This window comes from Stigmatopora nigra, chromosome 3 (assembly GCF_051989575.1).
Source record: "Stigmatopora nigra isolate UIUO_SnigA chromosome 3, RoL_Snig_1.1, whole genome shotgun sequence".
NCBI lineage: Eukaryota > Metazoa > Chordata > Actinopteri > Syngnathiformes > Syngnathidae > Stigmatopora > Stigmatopora nigra.
In genome coordinates this window covers 10,599,712-10,626,762 of record NC_135510.1, presented here as the reverse complement: position 1 = coordinate 10,626,762, position 27,051 = coordinate 10,599,712, and the positions used below count along the sequence as shown (strand labels likewise).

The following is a 27,051-nucleotide window of genomic DNA, read 5'->3' as shown; positions in this document are numbered from 1 at the left end:
TTATTGTTGGGGTTGCTAATGTTATAGTTGAAACCAAGAGCAGCATCAAGTAATTCTTATCTCGTTTTTTGAACCGCTTTTCTTCATTAGGGTCGCGGGGGGGGGGGGGGGGGGGTGCTGGAGCCCATCCCAACTGACTCCAGGCCAGAGGCGGGGGGACACCTTGTGTCAGTGGCCAGCCAATCGCACAAATGAGGAAGCATCGCTTCAATATACTCATATAACAAACTGCGAACAAAGACATGAAGTTACTAATTTTATCAAATTGCTATACATAGATGTCATAGCGATGCAATCCTAATAAGATATTATATTCGATAACAGTGCTGCAACTTTGGTATCCAGTTTATGAATGTTCTCTCTATATGTAAGTTAGGTAAGACTTAACTTTAACAGGACATGAATGTATACTCTTATTTTCGAGGCTTTAAAATGGGAGTGATGCCAAATGTACCGACTGTTTAATCTATTGGATTTCAGGTGACGTTTAGGAGGTGCGGGTCATTTAACCCTGAGCTAATGTGGAAAAGTTACCATGGCCAAGATGTTGTTCTTAACTTTTCTTCATTTTTGTAAAGAAAACTCAACTAATGATGAATGTCACTGTAAATGGACAAGGCAATCATTCACCAACATAATTTTCACAGTTATAAATCATTTTGCTCTCTTCTCTTGACACGCATGGAATTGTTTTCACCCCAAATCCACTCACTGGAATTATGTTCACATTGCAGTTGGAGTTAAAGTCAGTCCCAAAGGCAGAGGAGAGTCAGACATCCAGAAGAACAAAATTCGAGGTATCAACAAAGCTACCCTATTAAACACAACAATACATTTGTTCATTGTACTTGCATCGGTCCCATCGCTATAGCTTCAGTTTTTTTGTGCAACATACACTCTTGGACAAGAGCTGCTGGAAGTGATTTATCCTACAAGACGTTTGTACGTAGGTTCCCACTGTTTCAATGAATAAGGCGGAAAATAATAATAACCTTTAGCTGCAAGAGTAAGCAGTACATTGTTATGAATGATGTAAGAGTTTTTTTCCCCTCTATTATCCGTCTACAGTATGCATCTGGAGGATGGCAGGGAGGAATCTTTGACTTGAAAAGAGAGAAATGTTTGCCTTATTTAAGAAACCCATATGCACTTTTCTACAGTTTTGAAATTAGAATGGTTCAGACTGATGAATAGAAGCCAGGCAACTGTGGATTGGTGGCTTGACTCAGGAAAACCAATGTCCAAATAATGATATATACCAGCACTTCATATAATTTATTAAACATGTCCCTTCACAGACAGCGATACAATGGCTGTCTCTTGGAAGTTTTTATTTCTCCCCATTATTCGCTTTAACGAGTACTGCTGTCCAACTGCAGATATATTCCTTGGCCTGAGCGGAGTAGTATAGGGAATATCAGTAAGAGAAACCGAGAGAACAAGGTGTATTTTTTTTTTTTTTATAACCAGATAAAATATGATACGTTTTTGCACTTATACAATGTTCCAGTGCCAAAAAGTTTTTGGTGGCAAATAGTCCTATAATATTCCTAATGACAATAAAAATGTATCACTAAAAAGGTAAGATAGATGGACACACAGATACAAAACCAACACAACTCTTTGTTTCTTTCTCCCAGTTCCAGTGGACGTGTTTTCCCCCAACTCAGAATGGGGAGGTTTCTATGAGTATCTGGGCAAGAGACAGGGCACCACATTTACAGTGACTGGATTCAATCCTAGCAGTGGAAGGGTTAACATAACTTTACTGGAAACCAATGGCGTCTCCATCAGACTATCAGGTAAATGAGAAAAAAAAATCTTATTTTGCTTTGGCTAAGGATCTTCAATTCTGTACATTTATGACGCATGCTACTACATTTATGACTCCAAGGCATTTAAAAAGAACCGTTAACATAATTGGTCATGTGTAACTTCTTGTAACTACATTTCTTCGCAGTGAAGACAAGAAAATGACATTTTGTCTTTAGTATACAATTATGTATTAAATGGGCCTCAGAGAACAAGAAGAAGAGGTGTTGTTTAAGACGTACAAGCTTAAGAGGTGCTACTTTGATTCACACTCATTATTCACACTTGGCTTGTGGTAAGACGATGCTGAATTGATCTAATGTATGATAGGAGCCGTCCCAGTAGGCATAACAGATACAAAAAGGCTTCTGCAAGACAGTTAAAGCTACTTGTTAACCTAATACTCGATATGATAAATGTAATAGTATGATATTTTATGAAGGGCCATTGATATAACATACATAACTTGTAACAGTCTCTCCAGGTATCCACAAAATTTCTACCATAATGTCCATTCAAAATTATACTGCTTGGAAGTGTGTTACTTGAGTAATGATGTACTTGACCTTTAAAAAACATTTTTTTGGGAATATCTCACCAACTCAATTTAGTTCACTTCAATTCTATTTCTCTGCCCTTTTCCACAAAACCTTCAAATTGCTGCCACTGATCACAAAAGAATAATTAGGATCTCAAACCTCTGCATACTTGTTACCGGCGTGTGATATTTTTATTTCAACACATCAAATGCTATTTTATTAAATGTAGTTTTTTTCAAAAACTAAGTCTGAACTTGATTAAACCTGTTCTGACAATTGAACTGAAGTTTTATCCGCCTATAACGACACTTGAAAATATAATCAAATCTGAGACAATTACAGTACCAGCGTCATCATGCTAATACGAGCAAGCACTGAACCGCTATTTAACATTATAGCTTTTGATCCTTTAATACTAGACAATTTATAAACCTTTGACCATGTCAATGCAATGTCATGTTTTGTATTATGATGATTTTATTTTATTTAATTTTCATATCATTTCAGATTTATATAGTATATATACATTTTTTTCTCTCTCCTATGATTTAAAGACAAAACCAAACTGCAACCAATCTTGTGCAGGTTTTTAAAGAGTAAACGTCAAAGAAGGAAATGTAATTTTCAGGAGCTGAAAGCAATTTATTATATTCAGACCAGGCTGCCGACCTTTTACACGCTAATTCTGGCACTTTCACAGTCCAAATCAGGTTTTGTTACACTGCAAGCAAAATGTTCAAGAATACAAGTTTTTCTAATGTTAATTTTCCATACCTTGATAGTATAATCTATACCCAGCTCACCTAAACTCGTATGAAGCATTTTTATGCCTGTTAAACAATGTATAGTTTGCAAAATAGTTTCGCTGTCTTTTTGCACACTATACAATCCCAGACCTTTTGTCAGGTGATTGGATGGAAGTATTTAAAATGTCCGAAAGTCTCCTTTGCTCAATTTGTCAATCAACCTGAGTATTTGCCCCACCACCAAGCCTTTCTGATTGACAACCTACCTAAGAGTCATGAACCTGGCGTTCACATTAAAAGTGTGTCATTGCACAACTGTGCAGCTCTATATGCAAATACCTGGAAAATATCCCTAGCCTTTGCACAGTAAACTATATATCTAAAGATATTAAATCTTATCAAACGGTATTGTATGTTATATTGCACCAAACTATACTAAGTGCCTGAACATACAAATTCAATTGTGTTAAAAGGGCGGTCAAATGAATTTTCACATTTTTTTAATAGCTCCTCTTTGTCTTTCTTCCAAAGGTACTTACAAGGCAGAGGAAAACCAGCTTCTACTAAAGGTCTATCAAATCAAAGGACCCACTGAGCATTACTATAGCAAGTTTAAGAATGACAACTGGGCAATGGATGGATATGTAAGAACCCCCTTTTTTATATATCTAACCAAAGTATCAAGTGATTTTGTTACTATTCAAGCTATTATAATGTTATCTTAATGTACTACTCGTAGTCTTACAATGTACATATATTCACAAGTACAATTTTAGAGGGTCTAAATATCTTGGGATTTGTGCAAAAATTGGTATGCTTCTATCCCAATTCTACCTACATTGATATGTGTAGGGTTCTGCACTACTTAATACATTTCTGATAGGTGTTTAATATAAATTCAAAATCAAGTGGGAGGTTGTCATAATTGCTGCAAAGTGCACTTTGGTGGCATATTGGTTTCCTATAAAATAAGCTGAATCGTGACAGTGTTGTTTATATATCAGCACTAGGCTCCATCTACCCATATTATTTTCTGACTATAACTATTTCTCCGTTGCCAGGTCTCGCAGAATGTGCATTAAAAATCCAGGCATTTGTTCCGTCTGTCATATTATGCAAAATAGTTACTGTTCAGTGGTTGGCAAGGATCTCTAATTAACTTTTCAAATGATTTCAATGGTTTAATCAAATCTTTTGTTGTTATCCTCGTGAAAACAAGAACAGATAATTTCACAATATCTCCTGAAAAAGGTACTGTTATTTTTTTTAGGGAGTATCCAAAATTATATATTAAAACGCATTAGCTCATTTTGTGAGCTGATTTTTGACCATGAATAAATAGGTTTTTTTTAGAACTATTTTTCTGTCCAAAGAAAACTTTACTAAGGTTTCTGGATTGTGTTTATTTTTTATATATTTTTTTCTGGTTCCTTCAATTCTGTAAAATGTGCTATAGTGTGATATTATTGAGTAATGCAATGGGGGTTTTAAAAAAATATAATCATGATGCCAATAAAACGTTATTGCAAGCGCCTGCACCGTACTGCACCTTAAACATACATTAACTGGAAAGAAACAAATACTCTTTATGGTGTACTTTTACTTCAAGTCATCAATCTCAGACCGCAGTGTGGATTTATAGCTTTGCATTACAATATAATGCTTTTTATGATGCGTCTACAATGAAACCTGTATTGTAAAACATCCGCCATCTATAACGTATGTGGTGCTGCTACTGTCAGTTTCTTGATGAGTGGATTGTATGTCTATTTCCCTGGATTTATTTATTATTGTTTCTGATCGAACCGTAATGCCAATAATACCCGATGTTCTTATTTTAGGTGACTGCTGAATCTGACCAGAAAACATTTGTTTACCAAGGGCATATTCACAGCAAAGACTTTGGCAAATTCCACTTGACAAGGCAAGGTAGGTCAGACATACTATGCCAAGTAATCCAACCTTTTTTTTTTTTTTTTGCATGAAAATTCTAATAGGAATCGTTAATAACGCGGAGAACAAATAAACACTGTAGATTGATTGTATTTGATGTCAGGTCCTGTAACCATGGCAACAGACCCATCCAACCCTTATACAAACAGCAGTGCAGTGGCTGCTGCCATATTGGTTCCTTTCTTTGCCCTCATCCTGTCGGGATTCACTTTCTACCTCTACAAGCACAGGTAGGCAACATACATTATTAAATGCCAGAATATCGACAACCATATTAGAATTCTGGGGAAAATAAAATAAGAAAAACATTAAAAAAATGCACAAATTATAGCTAATGTTCATGGGAAATACAATACTTGAGTTTATATGAAATGAATACATGCCGGGATATTATATCGATGTTTACTGACAGTAATGGTTTGTAAAAGGATCATATCCAAAGTAGACTGCAGATAATCCCATTCTTAAATTTTTTAGAACTTACAGTATGCCGTGTTCCTAGATGTACGTATTCCTTAAAGATGATGGTTGTATGCAGGACATTGTCTGCTGACACAGATGACAATGAAAGACCAAAAGACAGCTGGGGGCCTGGCGGCAGGTAAGACTGATGCCTGTTAGTGATCTTGTTTTCAATGGCAACCAGATCTCCGCCCGCCGCCACATCCTCTGCCAACCTAATCATTGTTTGTTTGCAGTTTTTAGTAATGTCATGCTTTGTAGTAAGGCTGCACACTGCAGGGAAATAGATACTATTTTCTATTGGTTTTAAGGTAAAAAAAAACAATTTAAAAAATGAATATAGCAACCAAAAAGTCTGTTTGCACTAAATTGGGATAACATGATTAATAATTTTGAAGTGTCAAAAGCAGTGCAGCCCTACTGTGTCGAAACAGCAACAATTTAAAGCCTAAGAAAGTCCAATTGTATTTTGTCTTTGATTTCATTGTCATCATTCTGCCAGCATGATCCCATCAGGAACAAATTAGGACTTTCTTAACTTTCTTAATTCAAGCAATCAACTGCTTTTATTGCTTTTCATGTTTTTCCTTTTGCAGTTTTTTTCTTTTATATCTGCAAGCCAAAATGTCAACTTGTTTATGTAGTTACTTATTCTAACTATTTTTACAAATTATACATTGTGAATATAGAATGCAGAACATGGGTTCGTGTTTATTTTGAAATTTCTATGTTTTCCATTTAATGCTGATTGCTTTAAAAAAATAACTAGCCCCCCTTTCTGCTTTACTAAATTTGGGGAAATATTCAAGTGCTGCTTTGTATGTCTTTGGTTTATCGTCGCAAGAATGAAGCTTGGTACGATGTGTTTGTGAGATTTCATGCCAAGCACCTTACATGTCGTTGATTGCCTGGTGACTCATCTGCCAGAAGTGTCAAATTGCCCATTCATACCTGTTTGCATGCTAAACCAATCCCCCATAAGGCCAAGCTAACAGAAACAATATATTTGTGTTACACTGTAGTGTTTTATCAATGTAATTTACAGCAAGTGTTTTTAATGAAAGTCTAGAGTGAGAGAGTGTCTCCTGCAGTTTGTCCTGCTTTAGCCCGTGTGCCTCTGCAGACCCTATAATACTGTCAAAGCAATTACATGTGCAGTTTTTCATCCCAGCTATAAAATTAAAGTATTGCACACTGAGCCACAAACAGAAGTTAATGCAGTGAGTTGAACTACTGCCATGCAGGGGAGTCTTTGTTGTGTGTGTTTGTGTAGGGACGTTTGTGCACTTTTGTATAGTAATAGGTTTAGGCCATAAGGTAGGCATTCTGCCTCCCTGGGGTTGGGTTTTACCTACGTGCACACAAGCACATGCACAGATAGACTTAATGGGATTAGAGTCAGTGTTTCAGCTACAAAAGCCCATACAAACAGGCAAAATTGTTGTCAGCCTTCTATTCAACAAAGTAAATCACGCAATGGTCACTGAAATAACTTGAAACGGCTCAACTAAAATCTGCCAAACGCAACATAACATGGCACAAACCTGGGAAAATGTCCATTTGGAAAACAAAGCTTGTTGGCAAGAGGCATCAGCTCAACGCTAAGCATACAAGGATAAAAAGTCTCTACCAACCGTGAAGCAAAAAGGACGGTAAATTATGCAACAGATTTGGTGCCTCCACCACAGGGGCTCTTCAATCTGTCAAGTCATAGTTATATCTCATAGGGGGTCAAGGCATTCTGGTGCAATATTCTCCATTGTCATATAAATCAGTCTCTTCTACAGGACAGAGCCTTGACACCCAAAATTCAAACCGTAGCTAACATAACCAATCACAGATAAGAACAGAATGTTATACCATCCAGTTTTAAATGAGCCCCAAAACAGAAACTGAAATCTTGGAATTTTCTAATTGGATCCTCCCTTTCCCTTTGATACGCTTGGTGAATTCATATCAGAATGTCATAGGTTCAAACAGATATAGATTTCACACGTACAGTTGTATCTTTGAGGTTGAACACAACCCATTTAGGGAAAAATGGGAATAAACATCCTATGAGAGACTGACAGTCCCCTATTTAGCCTCACCTGTCTTATACACTAAGTCTTCATGCTGCTTCATATCAGTTGTGATTTTACTACCACAGATAGCCAAAGTAATATGCCATTTTTCACAGAATTTGACAACTTAAGTCCAAGTGGTTTCTTGAAATAATGATTTTTTTTTTAAATCTTATTTTCAGAACTCGTCCTAAGGTCCAGTTCAATGGCTACGTGGGCCACGAAAGCACCAATGGACAAGCATCGTTTGAAAATCCAATGTACGACACCAACATGAAGCCCACTGAAGCAAAAGCCGTTCGCTTCGACACAACGCTCAATACAGTATGCACTGTGGTATAGTCGATCAAGGCTTTCTGCGATGTGGTTTAACTAAAGGGAAGAACAAGCAAACTCACAATTGTAATGTGGAGCAGTCTGTGCCGTGGAATGCTGTTCAGCATACTCTGCGCAGTGATGTGCCTCTGCTCCCACGTTACATGAGGACCCATAGCCATCCCTGTTGGCAAAATTAGACAGATGTCATTAAATAGTTACTTAATGGTCAGGCACAATGTGTTTAAAAAAGGAGAAACAACAGCAAACTAAAAAAGTTCGAAACATCTTGACTTCCAACTTAGAGTTATGAGTTTCACCAATGGCCTTCTGATACCTTTCCTCCAAACAGATAGATGTTTTTCTCAATTTAATCCCACTGCCCTGTGCCAAATATATGCACATCTATGCACAGTGGTAAAAGGCTTACTGGCTTCACTGCTGTAGGCCAGGCCATTTGTTTGATGTGAGGTTGGACCTATATGGGAACCAATCCTTACTTCTTCCACATTTGGCAGCATCAAGTCCTAATTAGATGCGTCACACGTGTCAGCACAATTAGTATAAGAAAAACTGTGCATCAAGATGGGCTTGACAGAACGAAACTTGAACCTGAAAGTCGTTTAGAAAGCTTTGAATTAAAGACCACTGTGACATATCCCTTTTAGCCCAGAAAATATTATCAAAAATTCCACTGGGTTCTCTTTTCAACTATTTTCAAGTACAGAGGACGTATATATTTTGATTTGGTATGGAGGACTGGCTTTCCTGTGCAAAAAAATATAAATTCATAAGGGATTTTGGGAGGAAAATGACAGAAGTTATGGCCTTGCCACTACCTTCGATCATTTACATTGTTGCCTTGGCAGCAATTAAACTAAAACATTGCAGTAGTTATTCAAATTGCTGATCCTGTACCAGTGACAGGTGTTCAGTCCAGGGTATTGTCTGCCTTTTGCCCCCAGATATGTTGATTCCCACTACTCCACTGACCCTGAACTTGAAGTAGATACACTAAGATTTGATTTGAACACAAAGCTCCACTACTTGTAAATCTTTACAAAAGTCCAAGGATGAACCACAAATTCAAATAAGTGACATACTATACACGATTTGGACGTTTCAAGAGAGCTGTCAAACACAGTCAAATAGTCTGAGTGTCATACTTGGACTAGGCAGGATTGCGTGTTTGCTGACTGAACAAGGGGAGACCCAAAGGCAATGAACTGTCAGGTTCATCGACCCAAGAAACGTCTTCAAGTCATTGGTGGAAGAGAATATCAGACAGGTGATATTTTTCACCAGTCAGCCACAATATCAAAAGCAAATGAACACGCCAAGAAGACTAAGTGAAATTGAAAAAAAAATGGACAGAGGATTCTCTGTTGGTGATCGGAGACAAGGAGAGCTTACTATGAAAACAGAGGCAAATTGTCTCTTCTGGCATATTTCTTCAGTGAAGATATTGATAAACAGACTCCTATGTTCGAAACCCAGTGGCCCAATGGGACTTCCCAATCTACTGCTGCTCGGGAGCCTCAACTATAAACTTTATACAGACTCTTAAATCGCACAAATTTTGCACTAGTGTGTTTTTTCTGTCTGGTTGATGAGAAGAAAATTATTTGGGGATATCCAATGGGTTTGGAAAATCAGACTTTCAAATTAAAAGAATTTTATTCAAAGCTTCTATCTTGAAAAAAAAACAATGGGCGTTGATGGATGGCTAAAAACAGGGTTACAGAGTGTTTGTATATACACATTTATACTTCACGCCTGTCGCCCACAGAAGGTGTGAGCACCTGCTATAGCCCGGTTTGTTTTGTTGCCGTGACAACGTGCTAGCCCACCCAGAAAGATGAAATGAATTTACCTGTGGACCTCCTGTGTTCTTATGGCACTATGTTGTTTTAATGACCATGTTTGGTTCTGAAACTCGTACTGAACACTGCTGCCAGCTAATACAAGGAAAAGTACAAATAGCACACAGTGTGAAGACTCCATATTCAACTCTAGTTCATTAAGTCGTACACAGTCGAAGTTTTCTGAAACAACTAAGTCTTTAAAAAGAAGTGTTTGTTAGTGTTATGCCACTCACACATGCGTCATCCAGTCCACATCTTATATCCCCCCCCCCCTCCATATACACACACAATTTAAGAGCACACAGCCCATGAGACTTCATCTCTTAAAAGGTGCAATTTATCCAAACGAACAAGCTGTTTATTGCTGTATTTCATCCCCCAAATCGATACTCTGCAGTTTACCTTTAAAAGTTGACTTTTCCCAACAAATTGCAGGAAACAAATTCTGTAACCCCCGATGTATCAGTCGGGTCTCATTTCAAATGTAAACTCTCGCCATGGTCAAATTTTGCAGGGTAATTAAAGTGTGAGATCGTGGTTACAAAAGGCGAGCTCCTCTATGCTCAATAGAATTCTCTCTGACAAGAAAGTGTGCCTGATTGAGGAGCAATCAAAATGGATTAACACATCTTACCTGGTGGCGCTTGGTGTATATTCACCTTTCACTCTTTTAAACAAATCCCCATTGATCAGACAATTTTAGATATATATATATATATATTAGACCTTCTATTAACAATTAATCGGCATGCACAATTGACAAAGGAAATTAAGCGTACATTTGCCCAAAAGTGTAATTTTTTTACATTTTATTTAATTATCTTAAATGTAGGCATTATCCAGGATAAAATATTAGTGTTATTTTCTTGTTTAATGAACACATTTTAGACAGTTTTTTTGGCATAATATGTAAAAGATTTGTCATTTGGGTTTTTGCATTATAATTATTTGCGATTTTTCAAAATATTTTAAAATTGCAAATACTTCGTTAATTTATTTTTTCTCCCACAATTCACCTATTGTCATCATTGCTAACCAACAAAAGTCCTGTGGCACATCAATAGTGGCTCCAATCGATTGTGCAAATGCGTTGTTTGGCTAGAGCTTGATTATTTAGTTGCTCGAAAATGACATGAAGACAGCATGCATGATCATTTTGAGATTTCTTTTTAGCCCTCTATTAGTTTGCCAAACAACATGTGTGCAGAGAAGTTCCAACTAACTGAGTCACTGCGGCAAACACACAAGCAGCCATCTTATTTCCTGACATTTCAAATAGAAACGTTGTACTCAAACAATATTTTTCAAAATCCAACAATATCTGCGTATCTGAAATGACTCGCGAGTTTGTCAAAGTATTTTTTGTCCTCCCCAAAAATTCTGCGTTTAGATGGAACTGCAGTCGGTGTGCATGTACTCCATCGTCTCGAGGCTAGTTTCGCACTCTGCGCATTTTCACATTAGGCTTTTCACAGTTTTGCATTTTTCCTTAATCTGCGTGATTTTGTCGACGTTAGGTTTTACATTTAGTTTTGTTGCTTTTTCCAATGAGAAATCCCCAGTTTTTCACTTATGATATTGCATACAAAAACGCATACCTAAATGACACAAATTAGAATCAATTATTCTAGGGAGAAACAGCCTTAAAATAATTCCATATTAGAATATTTTTATTTTACCCGTTCTGCATTTTATAATTTATTCCATAGATACTTAAAATTAACACTTCTGAAGGTTCACCCAGAATTCACACTGTAACCGTACAGTATTTTTTTTCTGAGATACATGGAGAAGGCAAAGCAGCAGAAGGAACAACTAAACATTGCCTTGCCGTAAAATTGTCAGTTTTATTTTTTTGTTTTGTTTTACCATGCTGGCGTGTGGCTCTATTGGACAGATCTCATTAAATTATGAGATTTTCCATAGAGCATGGGGCGTAATAGAGGCAGAAATTAAGAGGCAGCAAGGTTTCCGCAGACGTAATAAAAGGTCTAATTTTATCTGCTAACGGCACGCCACTGATCACTACAACCCAGGAAATCTAGACTCCTGTGTCCACTCCAATGTAAAAGATTTGAAGTGTGCTTTGCGAAGTTACATTTGGGAGCTGCTACACCCGCAGAACTTGAGCTAAATGCACAGTGAAAGTTAGCGCATCTGGAAAGGTTACTGGTGCCATAATAGGATCTGCAGCCTGCAGCCACAATCAAGAGTTATTATAGAAACTTTGGAAGATAAGCTTTGTTATATCCAGCGGCAACAATTAAGTGATATAATGTAGTCTCCTTTCGGTAATGCGCAGTGAGGAAGTTCCAGTTATTTCAGTAAGGATACCTTCAATTCAACAAATGGTTTGTCACCCTAATAGAGTGCAGGTATTTATGGGAACATTCCTGCTGGAAAAGTATTGCTTTCACACTACAGTGTTTATTTTACTGTATTGGTTTTCATATTTCAAAGTTTCAACTTCTCATCCCTCAAACAATTGCTGATTTGATGTCAGTTTTACTGTTTTGTTCTCAGAAGTCTGTTTTTGACAAACCTATCACATTGTTGCACTTTTTCAATTGTATTTGCTTTAAATCAACATTTGCTTAATACCAATGAGCAATTCGTTCATTTTGGCCACAGGTTACAGTGCTATTTTAACTCCATTTTCTTGAAGGCAAAAAATGGTTTTATATAGTTATTTGTTCTTCAGAATTTTTTTTCAGAAATTGTGGTTTTTGTATTCAGTTTTATCCAAAACGTATATATCTCCTCTCAATATTTATAAAACTGATAAATAGAATCAATTCTACAAGTATGTAATTTCAATTTGATACAACCATACTTCATTATTATTTCAAGGAGTGTAGTTAAATGAGAAATTCAGTAACTCACCTCACAGAATTGTCAGCATATTGACGGATGTTTTAAACACATGGGAGGTCCTTCAGGAAGTCAGATTCTTTTTCAAACACCATCATTATCATCACCATTCTCATCTCTGTTGCCTCGCCGTCGTCGCGTGCCGCTTAACTTGAAGTAGGTGCAAGAGAAGAAACATTTTTGTACAGAAATCTATTTTTTATGGAGAGCTTGTTTTAAGAAGAAAAATTCTACAAATCATAAAAAACATGCTGTACTTTTTATGATCAATGGTGTAGGTTGCAAACACCTTGTTTATTGAACTTAAATGTTTTCCCCCATATATGATTCAAGGCAAGGAGCAATTAACGGGTAAGGGATGCCGTGTCTTACACAAGAACATGAAAGACTTTTCCTCTATCAACACTTTATAATTGGTTCTACTGATCAATGTCTAAAAGACTGCAGTAAATTTAGCAATGAGCTAAGACTTGAGCACAGTGTTATAAAAATTGATTCTCATCAAAATCATGGATGAATTGACAACTGCGATTAGTTTGAATCTCCCCCAACTCCAATGTTTTTGTGTAAGATTATTTTTTAAGGTAATAAATAGATTCCCGTGGTGTCTGGCTAATAACTCATACCTCCAAACTGTCACTTTTCGGGAAACCGTCAAAAGTCTTGTCATTATCAAACTAAAAATGCACCAAATTTGTAACTGCCATGTAAACTACAGTTTTTACTGGTTCTTTGGCCAATCAAGAAGAAACCATTGAAATGGGTTGTGAATGGTCACACGTTAAAAGATTATGTAGGCACCAGTTTAATCCTGATTCTACCACAATTATTTAAACCCGTGTTTGACTCTGTTTGTATCCTCTGAAGATCTGAACAGAGAAATAATTCCTAATGTGTGCAAGCGTACAGTTTGTGAATGCAGCCTCATAACCTGTTGTCAAAGAGACTCACTTTATCAGATATTTTGATGATATTATTTGAGAATAAAGATTTTATACAACAATCATTTTGGGAATGTGTTCTGTCTTTATTTGTGATGTTCCTGCAAACTGTGGCTGTTTTAGGAAACTGAATTTGTAATAACAAATCTGTTTGTGTGATAGAATCACAGCGGTGATATTCTTTATTCAAAGTAGCAGATGCCTTCCATTGTGAAGTTTGCATGATTGCACTTCTCCCAGGTGTTATCGTCACACAGTGGGACATTTTCCACAATAATTGTGTGTGTATTCGTCTCAATGGAAGTTTGCAACCACTATTACAGACAACCCAAACTTGCTGGACTGTAGCATCACTCTACAATGAAATGAGATTCAAATTCAGTCCTTGAATTTGCTGCTTTTCTGAATAGAAATTCTGTGCCGAACAATATCACAGTGAATGTTTTTTCTTTTTTTTTGCCTAACTCACTATTACTCGTCCTCCATGCAGTACAAGTTTGTGTTCTTTTCTCTAAACCAATTACAGAAAGTTTTAATTTACAAAGTCATTGAATCTGGACATGGAAATTAATCTCCGGAGAAACTACATTGGAACTAGTACATTGGATGCAATACTACTGTGCTTTGCGAATACCTATATCCCAGGATGCTCTGCGTGCTTCTGCCATGGCCATAATATTCCGCCTTAATACTGGTATGTACTGGCACTATGATTTATAAATGTATCGATTGATTCACGATGCATTCATTTATTTTTTGAACTGCTTATCCTGAAGGCTCACAGAGTTCACTATACGTTATTTTTTTTCCATTCACTAAAGCTGCACCCCTTTAACAAAGTTTGAACTGTTTTATTCTTGATAATTTATGTTAAACAATATAAGAAGTCAGTATTAAAATTTGTTTTGCAGTGTCTCAAGACTAATCTAAAAAAAACGTTGATAAACAGAAGAAGTAGAATATGGTGTAATTTTCCTTTCGCCCGAAGATACTTGGGATTGGCTCCAGCAACCCCCCCAATCCTTACAAGAATCTGCCGCACGGAAGATGAATGTTAAAGAAAATGGCTATTCATAAATGTTAACCTATGGTAAATTATTATTTTTTTTATTGATAGAAAGAAATACAATGTCTGTCAGAAGAATAACGACTTTGCTATTCTATGATCTTGGCTAAATAGTAAAATGCAAATTACAACTTACTTTCCAAACTCTAGAGCTAAACAAGGAATGAATGAATCCCTTTGTCATTCCACAGTTATACAACGAGATTGAAGTGCTCAACCGTGCCTTCATCAGTTCTTTTTATTATTTCTTGTGTGGTAATAAGAAAATGTCTCCTGATATCCACCCAAGTTTCATTAATAAATTCAGAGATGCAATCCAAAAGCTGGTTGCTATGCTCACGGCCAGGTTGGTCAAGTATCTTGAGACCCACAAATCACATCAATATGAAACGAGAGACAATAAACAAGTAAACAGATTCCATCCATCTGAGAACAGCATGAAAAATCAGCTCCAGCCTTCTAGCAAATATTGAACAGTTTGATGAAACTGTAGTCATATATTTACAGCACACACCTCATAACCTGCTATCGGAGTGCTTCACGCTGCAATTATAAAGATTCTTAAATAGAAATGATATACTGAAATGGATGAGATGGGGAATACAACTAAATGGACAAAGATTTTTCAACACTGTAAACCTCAAATGGAATTGACTCAAAACTATGCACTTCATATTAGCAATCATTAATGAAACTTGCAACAAGCAGCTTTTTACAATTACAGTATGAGCTACTGTAATATTTGTTGATGATCATTTAGTATCCTTGGATCTGACACAAAGAATATATTATATTAAGGATATTACATGTAAGAGCATGTAAAATTCTTTAATTTCATGCCAGATCAACCATGGAGAACGCTCATTTTTCCCCACAGTCTCAAAAAATAGCTTGATAGGAGATGAGATGGTGACATCACCAAATAGGAATCATCTCTGGGTGATGTATGAAGAAATGAAACGCTATAAGTCCCCTTTGTGTCTACAATTAAGTCAAAAGACAAGAATGTGTGCTTTTGCGGTATTTTGGGCCTCAACGACATCTGACAAAGCACTTTCTACCTATACACACTTGGGTAGTACAGTAATCCCTCGATTATCACTTATCTTGAATTAACTACTTTGTGATTTTTTTCCGCCATTATTATCTTTTAATTTTTTTTAAGTTCATAAAAATGTGAAAATCCACACTGAAATTTGTAATCGGTAGTCACGCTAGCTACTAGGACTCACCACTGAAGAAAAGAAAAAAAAAGTTATAGGGGTGACCTGACCTTGCAATTTTTCGATTATAGCAGTCATATCTGGTCTACATTATCTGCGGTATTTTAGAGATTACTGTGCATCAAATCTACATCATTAGTTTCTGCAAATTTGAAGAAAAGCATTTTTATAGAATTAAGTTAAACACAAAGTAGAAAAAGATTATTTGAGCCAATATGACAAAATTTGTCACGGTAAGTACTTCGTGCCTCACTGCTGTTTTGCTCATTTCACTGTTCTTTCAAATTAAAACTGACAGGAACTTGAAGGCAGGAACACTACTTCATCAAATCTAATGATTTCTGCTTCTCAGATGTAGGATGTGAAAGTATTTCCCCAGGGGGCAAAAAGATAAATGGCATCATTATTTTAGTGATGACTTAAAGGAATTGTTTGCCTGTCAAAAAAAAAATGCTGGTGCAGAGAGAGTATGAGTGTTTGTGGCAAAATCGTAAATGGGTTTTCATCTGTATTCCTCTACAATGTAGTCAAAGAATTTTAGGTCCCTCGTTAATCTAGTGATTATACAAAATATTCGGCACAAAATATTCGGCATCAGTATCTTGCACAGACACATTGACATAGTCCCAAGTAGTAAAGCCCTGATCTGCAACCTTTGGCCTAGGACAGGGTTGGCGAACTATTCCAGTAAGGGCTGTAGTGTGTTTGGGTTTTCGTTCTATGCAAGTGCAATCAGGTGCTGATCGTTTCCACAAAAACCTCATTAGTTAGACTGTTGCTACTGGATCAATTGGAACAAAAAACTGCACCCGCAGAAGCCCCTGAGGACCGTTTTGCCTACCCCTGGGTTAGAAGATTACCATCCTAATGCACTCAAGTGATGAGAATAGGAAAATATATTCAGTTTTTTTGTTGTTGCTTTCCTTTCTCTAACTGGTTGAGTTTCTGCAGGGAATGTCCACCAATTAAGTTTGAAGTTAAAAGATTTCATGTCAATCTTTTTGCAGTTTTTACCCATTGCATTTACATAACAAATTCCCCAAAACTGAGCTTCCCATCCAAGAGACTTGACATGAATGGTTGAACAAAGATCCAGTGCCAATTTTGAGCCAGAGACCAGGATGACTGACCAAAAATGGTGACATGAGGGGCTAATTAAATTCGTTTCCAGGTAAGAAGTGTTCTGTTTTTTATATGATTCATTTTTCCAATGTGTGAATTTATGTAGCCTAGCAAAGAGTTCCACTTTTGTCGCATATTCTCGCTGAATTTGCCAATCTGCAGGTTGCCAATCAAAAAGAGCTCTGAATATTATTTATTTTCTCCATGTTACTCCGAGGGAGTGTGAGGAGGAAAAAAAACACATTTGACACCCGAGCCATCATTTTTCAAAAACTGAAAAACTCCGAAAGAAAAAAGGTTTCCATCCAAGAAACTCATACTTCATCGTTATCTGATGTGAACCTTATCAGATTCCTATCATAAATTGATGAGTCTTTAAATAACTGTAAACAAAAGTCTAAGCATCAGTGAGCTTGCCTGAAAGTCACTATTAGGTAAGATTAATCTGTTTCCTGATACAATCTGCAAAGATGAAAACCTTTGCGGCTGCAGGTTTAATCAGTTGTTTATTTCCTAGAACAACTTTATTGGCGTGTGCCTCACTGTCCCAGAATTTCATCATCTCTTTCAACAGAGGGTTTAGTAACACAACTACATTTTTTTTTTCCAGGGGACCTTTGACACAACCAGAAAACATATCTTGGGGAAACACTGAAATGCTATTATGTACTTATTGTATTGGCCATTCGCCTAAAATGGAAAATGGCAGTGCATTTTGGCATCATTGTTGGGTTTGGGGCATGATTATCATTTTGGCAGCTTGCACCTTTGGCAGAGTGACTGAATTTTTTTTTCTTTTCGTTGTCTCGCTCCCTGGTCGCATATGTGCGCGCATGTGACAGCGAATGAAGGATTCCTTCAGGGCAAAGCCTTCTGAGTCGCTTCTCATCTTCTACTCTCCTACACATGTGCTGTTTGTTTTGTCCTTTTCTTTTTTCACAGCTTGTCTGAGCCATAGATTGTTTCTATTTGACATTGCAGCAAGTTAGTGGAACACTCCTTTCCAAAGGAAATGCAGAGCAAGATATGCAAAAGTCAAATTAATAGAGGTAATTACAAATGGCAACAAATTGTAGCGCACCCCAGACAAAAGTTAGATTAAAACTGTTTTCCCACTCCTTTCATTAAAAGGGGGGTGCGTGTGTGTTAGGCATATATCTAGACTATGTCCAAAGAGAGTGGAGTCTGTTGTGTCTAACATTTACACACACTTGTTTAAAAGCTGAGTAACTGTCTACTGAGATCAAATCGGAGTTGTGCAAATACTTTGATGTGGATGTCCTTTCCCGTGGTCACCCTGAACCTCTCTTTCTTCTGTCCGTTTGCGCTTTATCAAAGATTCTAGCAGTACATCCTTTGGAATTTGTTTTGGACCAAACTCTAACCTTTTAAGTGGCTATCTTTGGCTTGAGTGATCATGGCAAAAGGAAAACTATTTAATTTATAGTGGTTTAATAGTGGGTGGAAGACATAAATAAAAGACAATAATTCCAGTGGGGCGCGCCATCCTAGAGGGGTGCAAAGCAATGCCAGTGGGGCTGTGAATCAATCCCTGGTTTTACTGGTGTAGAACAGCTTTCTTCTTTGACTAAGGTAGTTGGAGGTTGGAATATAGTATGCTGGATGTTTCTGTTAATTCCTGATCTTCAGTTTTTTTTTAATTGTTATCAAGGACGAAAATATCTATTTTTATGTGTTTGTTTCGTTTTTATTGCATTTACTTTTTTATGTTCCATAGCTGCAAGTCTTTAAGAGAATTACCTTGCATTAGCAACACTGTTGATCTGGAACTGCATGTAGGAAAATAAATCATCGCATAAACAGACCATATCTGCTATAATCTATTAGATCCATCTCGTAGTGACAAGAGGTGAAACCACATTTCCAAGTCATCATTTTTTTGTTTGATTTCTCTCTCTGACGTAGGACAGCAGCCAATGTGCGTTTGTCACTTGCCATTGTGACTCCTGGGCTCGAGAGCAGCAGGTGCCAAATGAAAGAAGCCTTATCACCTAACGGGTTTGCTTGAGAAAATTGAAAATTGGTAGGCGGTACTGCATATTTCAGGTAATGCTTTGATTGTGACGCACAAAACTATCCTCTACTCATTACCTCTGCTGAGAGGAATATGCTCATTTGGGTATTTATTTATCATACCTGAGCTTGTTACTTTGTAGTTCTTGGTGTAGATGTTTCCAGCTTGACAGGTAATGGTTAGTTAACGCTCAGCTGGGCTTGATTTTGCTACTTGATCTTTAAATCCAGTGAGATCTTCAAGCCTGAGGTTCGCTTGTGATTTCCTGAAAACCACATGAAATCATTGCTCAAAAAAGTTCTTGTAGATTACATACAACATTTTTTTTTTTACAAAATGGGTAAAAACGAGGCCAGATAAAACTTTGCAGAACCTACCAGATTTTTTTGGATTACAAAATTACCCAAATATATATTGATTACCGGTAATACAGCGTGCCAAAGAATTTTAAAGTTGACCATTTTTTCCAAACAAAACCCCCTTTTTTAAAGTAAAATATAATTATATTTCAGCAATTATAATGTTTCAGGCTATTTTCTAGACAAACAATGTTTAGTTTTACCACATTTGTCAATCAAATGTCCATATCAACCAAGACCATAGGGAAAAATATTACCTCCAAACTTTATGAAAGTAATGAAAGAACACTAGAAACCAATCTCCAATGCAAGGAAACTGGGATTTTAATTATCTAACACAGTAAATGAACTATATGAATCGCTCTGACTTTAAGAAGCTATGCACTTTGATAATTGGTTATCCAATTCTTCAAAAAGGTCACTTTGTAATAATTTCACATCACATTTTCTACATCTGCTCCATTTTTGTCCTTTATACTATGCTAAAAGTTAGGTAGGCATTGTGTAAAAGACACTTTATACGATGCTAACAGTGAGATAGGTATTGTGTTAAAGACCAAGTGCGTAAGTGTAGGTAGTGAAAAAGCAAGATAAGACTCTTTAGGCATAAGAGGTCACATATTTCTATCCTCTGAACACCACAATGTTGTTAACAACTTCCAGATGCGAACAATGAATTATATAAGCTTCAAAATTGTGAAAACAAAATCTATTAAATCAAGGTCATTCTCTCCTACCACGAATGTCAATCAAATACTACTACATTTAGCATCAGTCTTACGCCCACGCATAATTGCATGTTTGACTCACACAATTTATCCGCTTAACTCCTCCGGTGGATGAAATTTATCCCACACGGTCGCCCGGGGGCTTTGAACAGTCAATCAAAAATTCACATGAGATTTCCCCTGCAAAAAAAAACATGTTTTGGAGTTCCAAGTATAAACTCCACCTACTTATGCCAAGTCATACCAACACAAAGCATGCAATACCTATGTATATGTTGTACAATAATTGAATTACATTTATATTGTTTTGTACTACTTCCATGATAACAAAATAGTGACTAGAAATAGTGAAATGTTATTTTAATGTTATTTAAATACAGTCCAAAAAAAGTAATTTTATTCCGTTGAAAAGGTCCACATTACAATAAAATACACTGCTTACATGCAAGGGCATATTTTAGGTGGCATCAGGGGATTTTGTTTCCCATTGTAATGTAACTATCTCTTCAGATGTTCTTTAGCTTCTATTGCATGAATCCTACGAGGCCCGTCGTGCCCTGGACGTGACTGCCCTCGGGCATTGCATACCTTACAGCATCTATGTTGTCTAGTAACGCATAATACAACATTCACTTTTTACAATGTGTACATAAATGTGCAATGTATGCATACAAGAACTTCAAAGCAAATATTACTTGCTCCTCGGGGAGTAAATCAGTCATGAAGTATTATGTAAATTCAGTCTCCCCATTTATGGGGACACAATACTGCTTTCCAAAGGTGCCTAAGAAAGCCCTGCTGCATGACCCTGCCTACTCTTAGTTAACATAAGAGTCTTAGAGTAAATATTTATATTTATTGAATGATTTTGTGGTGACATTCACATACCTGTCAACTTGTACGTTTCACACGTATTGTATTACCATTTCAAATCATGTACGCCGTACACCGACTTTTGTACAGGGAAAATGTTTGTTTAAAAAAAAAAAATTGCCAATATATATGAAAACCGATCTCAACAAGACCGTTTTGATTAAAATCCAGATAGTCTCGTAGGCTGGTAGCCAATGACGCTACTGTCATCGATTGTTACTATTGTCACGGTATACCAGCAAAAATTTTCCTCAATATGTATTTTTTTAGCGGTGCGTACGGCAATAACGATAAAGGATGACATGCGCATGCGTAGATATACATAGAGTAAATATCGTGGAAGCAAGCATGGAGGAGCCACATAGTAAGAAACGAGTTCCCGCGAGTAAACATGCGTCGTACGGTTTTTCTACGTTTTTTGGGGGGTTTGTACGGGGAATCATAATCATTTATAAGGGCAGTTATCGTCAGAGGTTGACAGGTATGCAGTCACAAATTGACAAGAAAGTATACAGTAGAAAAAAAATAGATGATGAGGTAATATCGGGGTGGGAGTTACGACGATCTGACTTTTCAGTTTAGGGCTCCCAACGGGGTAGTTGTGGCCCCTGGATATGATGCCTAAGAGTACACTATGGGGGAAGGGAGGGGGTTTATCGGTTGAGTCTGCCTAGGCTGGTTGTAGATCTTGACAATGATTGGCAACGACAGAGGAAGTGTATGCGCTTGTTGCCAGAAGCACACGGTGGCACGCACACACACACACACAAACGCAGTCTTCCAACCCCACATACCTTCACAAAGCAATTTCGATTGTTCACACTCTTTCACTCTGTGATTTTGTCATTGGTTCATTCCTCAATCAATAATGGCAATTCTATTCGAATCAAATCCCCAAACTAATTAATAAATGATACATTCTACGAGACAAAGATTCTGTTAAGTGACACCTATTGACCCCTGATGTCAAATCATGCCTGCCATTCTATACTGAAAGGGTTGCAACCATTTTCTTCATTGAGCCCAATTCAAGGTGACATTTTGGCAGCAATAACTAGATAGAATTTATTCCCCTATACAGCAAGTGACTATTTTCTATTTCTATTCTTTCATCTTTTATTGATTATGATGTATTATATTTACTCAGTAATTATTAGTGAATATATGAAATGAAACCCTCTAAAGTTGTTGGATTTTTATGTCTGTTTGTTCTCTTTGTTTTTATCATAGTATTCGAATGAATGCCATGCAACGGTGTTTCAATATTTCTTCATGTGAGTGGAAAAAAATAATCATAATAAGAAGAAATAGGCTCCATAATCCCCGCCACCCTTCTACGGATAAGCAGAATGAATAAATGCACATTTAATGGGTGTAATTTAAAACATATCATTTACACAACTTGCCACCAACAGATATTGTTTGCTTCCATTCACATTATGACCATTCTGTGAGGTACAAAAAAATATTAATTGGGAAAGAATGCAGCAATGTGTTATTCGGATTTCTACTAAATTTCTCTGTCAGAAAAAGACCTCGAATAGCCGCCTTGCAATTTCACAGTGATTGGAGAATGAGTGGAAAAAAAAGATGGAGCGTGGTCACTGCAAAAAGAGAGTGTGTGGGGGGTCCGGGGGCAATACAGAGACATAGAGGTTAGAGCTTTACTGAAGTAAGGCTTAATGCCTGCATTGTACTATGGGGTTAGATTTCTCTGTGTTTAGCGGTCAGGCTTTCAGATGAGTCTTAAATGTTACATGACTTGAATTAAAAATAAAGGTTAGCTAGCATTCTTTTGCATTCATATCATCATTGTCGCCCATTGATACATGTTAGTAAATGTTGTCCATGTTAAGTATGAATCTGATCATGCATAATCATTGCGATCTGGCCGTCCAATGAGTGGCCAGCAAAGTGTCTGTTACGTTTTTTGGAAACAGCACAGCAGGACGGCTACACTAACTGACCACTTAATAAGGAAATTCACAGCTTTTACTTTGAAATTACAAACAAATAGATGATTCTTAGCCAAAACTCCACTACTCAGTTGACTCACCATTGATAAAACTAAATGAAAATCAGGAACAAAGAAATAATGCAATCAAGATATTTAGAGATTTAGTTAAATTTATTTGGTGAGAGAAAACGGAGAAAAAAATAGAGATTAAAGATGAAGATGAGTAATGTACCTTTGTTCATCTCCTTTGTCTGATTTTGTCATTTATTTCAGATTTGTGGGCCAGTCTGTATAGGTATCTTGGGATCTGATCACATGACGGGAAATGCTAAGCGGATCGAACTCAGGTAAAACAATATTGGGTTTTTAAAATGTATTTCTTTATAAAGAAACTCCTTAGCTGCCATTGATGGCACTATCGGCAACATGTCCAATCTATTTTGACATTACTCACTTGCAAAAATATATTATCAGGACATCCCTAATATGTACATATAGACCTATCCAATACAGTAACTCCTCTTGTAACAGATAGGAGCGAGTTGGGCCATAAATTTCTTTTTCCACAATCACTGTGATTTATAACATGGTCACTCTGAAGGTGGAATGACTCCCATTGTTCAGTCTTTTCAATGTTTCTTCTTTTTTGGAGAATGTTTTCCCCCTCTTATGTTGTAAAGACTGGATCTAGGACTTCAAGGTTTTTTTTTGTTTATCTCTAATTATGTATTTTGATATTTATATTTGTCATTTTGATTCATTTTTAATGTCAACTGTTTGTTCATACAGATCTTTGATATCTTTTGAATATTTAAGGCTTCATAACTGACTTGAAAAGAGGGGAAGCAAAAATAAACAGGTAAAATAATGTGGTTTCGCAAGTATTCAGATCCTTTTCTAATCTGGACCTTGGTTAGATAAAACTCATAAATTCAAATAGTTATAATTAAAATGTTCTCTCATTAACCCTGAATTTCAGATGTTCTAGATTTTTCCTCACATTATTTCCCTATGCAATGCCAACGGATTTGTCTTAAAACTGACCTATTTAGAATTCCTTCCACTCTACGGAAGACCTTAGTTGCAGCTAAAAAAAATCCTCAAAACGTGATGCCACTACTACCATGCCTTACTATGGGTATGTTGTCCTTTTGCTGATGAGGTGTTCTATTTGCCCCAAGCATACCATTTTTTTGGTTGGTTTCTGGCCAATAAACCATAGTTTCGTTGAACTATCCATATATAATTGGGGATTTTCAAATTTGCAACATTTTAAAATCAAAGTTCAACTTGCACTACAAAGTTAATGTTCAATTGAGTTTTAAAGGTTATAGGTCACATTAAAGGGCTCATTATTTAGTTCACCATGCCATTAGACACTGCTGCTACTTGGTAGCTTTTAATGAATCTCTTCTCCGTCCTTCTCGCTGCCTTTTGATTCTCATCTTTACGTTCTTGTGCAGAGCCCGTTTCCTATTGTCTGAATCATTTAGTAAAAATACATCACATGCAATAACATACCCCCTTGTACATCTCTAAAATTCCTCTAGCTTGAATATCATCATTATCAGAATAATTGTCTCACAAAACTCAATGGCTCTGTGGTTGTATTTAAAAATCTGACTGTCTGTGCTGGCCCATAATGTTGGTCATGTCATTCATTGTTTGAACATCACTATTTTAATTAGGGCTGGCACGATGTAGTGTATGTTTTGACCAAACCTCAAATTCTGAACATGTTCCAACAGCTCCTCCACATGGAAGAATGTTGAATGACATGCATTCCCAAATCCTAAAACACACCCTTCGTGCTCACAGCACACACACGTACTCCAATGACATGGTGTTATATTTGGAAACACAATTTCATGCTATCAGTCCTGGCAAGCCATTCCATTTAGATAGCTGCCGTCTGTCTCCTTATGTGTGTGTGTTGCCGAGTGTATCTGTGTGCTCTCCTCACGTTGTCTTTCTACGTGTACCTGGGCGTCTTTTCCTTTTCAAGTTTTTATTTTAAAAGTTGGTCGCCATGGAAACTCCTGAATTCCAAATCCTTTCATTGATTAAAAAATCTGCAGATAAATTCAAAAGACAGAAACGTGGACAGTCAACAGATGATCAATGGAACGTCAACATGCTTCCGATCACTAAAACTGCAGTGTGCACAATGAATAAATGAATTCTTCTTTTTTCTTGCCGCACTACTCTACAATCTACACGGGCAGGGACAACAAACATTGTTAACTGTCTCTTTGGCTGTAGTTGTTTCACTCTCATAAAGCATTCCTCTTCGTTTATTAGCAGAATGCAGCAAGCACACCATTTTTTTCCTCCCTCATTCCTCTCCCCTCTGTTGCGTTCTCCTCATCAGCCGTAATGAAGCACAAGTCCTATCAACCGTCTTTTCATCAGTGATAACTCCTCATGCGTCCTCTGCCGCATGCGTAACAGGCTTTTAACGGACCATCCAATTCTGCCGCTGCTTCTATCTTATGACCGGTTTTGTGTCGATTTGGGCTCTCTTGTCCAAGTTAGATCCCTTTTATTGACAGCAACGCGACTTAAGCCAAGCCATTTTTCTCACAATGTATTCATTCATTTTTTGAACTAATTATCATCACAAGAGTCAAGGGTGCTGGAGACTATCCCAGCTAACTATAAGGAGCAGGCAAAGGACACCCGGAATTTGCTGGCCAACTAATTGCAGAGCACAAGGAGACAGACAACATTTCACTCATACCTAGGTGCAATTTAGTGTTCAACCAGCCTACCATACAGGTTTTAGTACCCGCAGAAAACCCACACAAGCCCACGGAAAACTCTATAGTGACCTGGAAACCCACAACCCTAGAACTGTGAGGCCTATGCGCTAATCAAATCATAAATGTACATATCAAATAGCTTGTAATCACGTTTAAATCTTCTCTGAAGTCTCCTTATTTAGGTTATCATCTTATTATTTATTGGTATTTTTTGGTTTAGACATGTATTCAATTTGTTCAACCACCCCCGCCATCAATGGCAAAGTCAGTCGGGGTGCCAGATCATTTTTTTAAATGTGAGAAAATACTCACTTGGCATATAAAGGGGTAAAAATGACAGTTTCTAAAAATTTCTATATATCCTACAAATAATATTACACTTAGATTTAAAACCTGTCCAAAGTCTGTTTGTTTACACATGTCCTTACTTAGGTGCTGCACAAGTCCTCATTTATTGACTGCCAGCGAGTTGTTCAAGCTCAATACCACACTATGTGCTAAACTGTATCTGCTGATGACAGGCTTGAATAGTAAAGTGGTTCTTACTTATCCATATCTGCCTGTTCCCGTATTATGTACTTTAGTGAACATCAGAGCCAGGTCATGACCAAGTGAGAAAATGCATCTTCATAGAAGTAGCACAGGCAGTGAGCCCACATTGACACGTTGAGAACAAAGTTGTGCATCAAATACCTGACATACTTCATGTATAAAACATATCTGGTGACTGTGAATGCGAGTCAAGCCATTGATCATGCACACAGTGGGTCCTCCCTGTGGACAATGTAGATCAGCTATACACACCTACCTAAACCTGTCTTAGACCCTCCCTCCTTCCTTTCCTCCACTACGCCAGTATTTGACTTATACCCATCTTCAAACTGTTGGTCATGTGGAAATTATGAATATTGTTTATAAGGTGCACACAAAGCATTATAAAATGATTTGATTTTTTACCTTATGAGTGTCCCGATGGAGCTGGGTTGTGAATGGGTAGTAGGACCCAAATGCAGTGAAGCAATCAAAGACAGGGAATGGACTGGGCTAACAAAAACTGTAATGACTGTGGAGGCTTATCAGAAAATAACAAATACTTTGGAATTAAATAAGAAAATAAAACCTGACGGGAATGGCGTGGGGAAATGAGAATCACGGGACATGGACCTAACAATGCAGATGATCCGAAAATGACTGATAAACAAACAGGGTTTAGACAGGCAGAAATGGGTTGACGAGGCAACTCCAAGCACCTGGGTCACAAAAGAGAACTCAAGCAGGAGTTACACCCGGGGGCGGGGAGATGACAGGTGAACTCAGTGGGCAATCATGGTCAGATGGGAAAAAAAACACAACAAAACC

The 27,051-nt window shown here is 37.1% G+C and overlaps 1 protein-coding gene and 1 long non-coding RNA gene across 3 annotated transcripts in view; one reads left to right on the top strand and one right to left on the bottom strand.

The window, feature by feature from the left end:
• Positions 1-13,632, top strand: part of LOC144193894 (CUB and sushi domain-containing protein 1-like) — a 253,549-nt gene extending 239,917 nt beyond the window's left edge. Inside the window, exons 69-75 of one of the 2 annotated variants that reach the window (XM_077712525.1) lie at positions 735-797; positions 1,641-1,802; positions 3,629-3,741; positions 4,939-5,026; positions 5,154-5,280; positions 5,589-5,651; positions 7,758-13,632. In XM_077712525.1, coding sequence (XP_077568651.1) covers positions 735-797; positions 1,641-1,802; positions 3,629-3,741; positions 4,939-5,026; positions 5,154-5,280; positions 5,589-5,651; positions 7,758-7,917 — 776 coding nt within the window. In that variant the 3' untranslated portion in view covers positions 7,918-13,632. The remainder of the gene's footprint in view (positions 1-734; positions 798-1,640; positions 1,803-3,628; positions 3,742-4,938; positions 5,027-5,153; positions 5,281-5,588; positions 5,652-7,757) is intronic. The other variant, XM_077712526.1, reaches the window with a different exon arrangement.
• LOC144193895 (uncharacterized) lies at positions 5,218-26,925 on the bottom strand. Its single transcript, XR_013325786.1, has 4 exons — positions 26,650-26,925; positions 19,136-19,278; positions 12,639-12,776; positions 5,218-8,074 (listed from the first exon to the last, which is right to left on the bottom strand). It is a non-coding gene; the product is annotated as an uncharacterized LOC144193895 (long non-coding RNA).
• Positions 26,926-27,051: the final 126 nt, after the last annotated feature.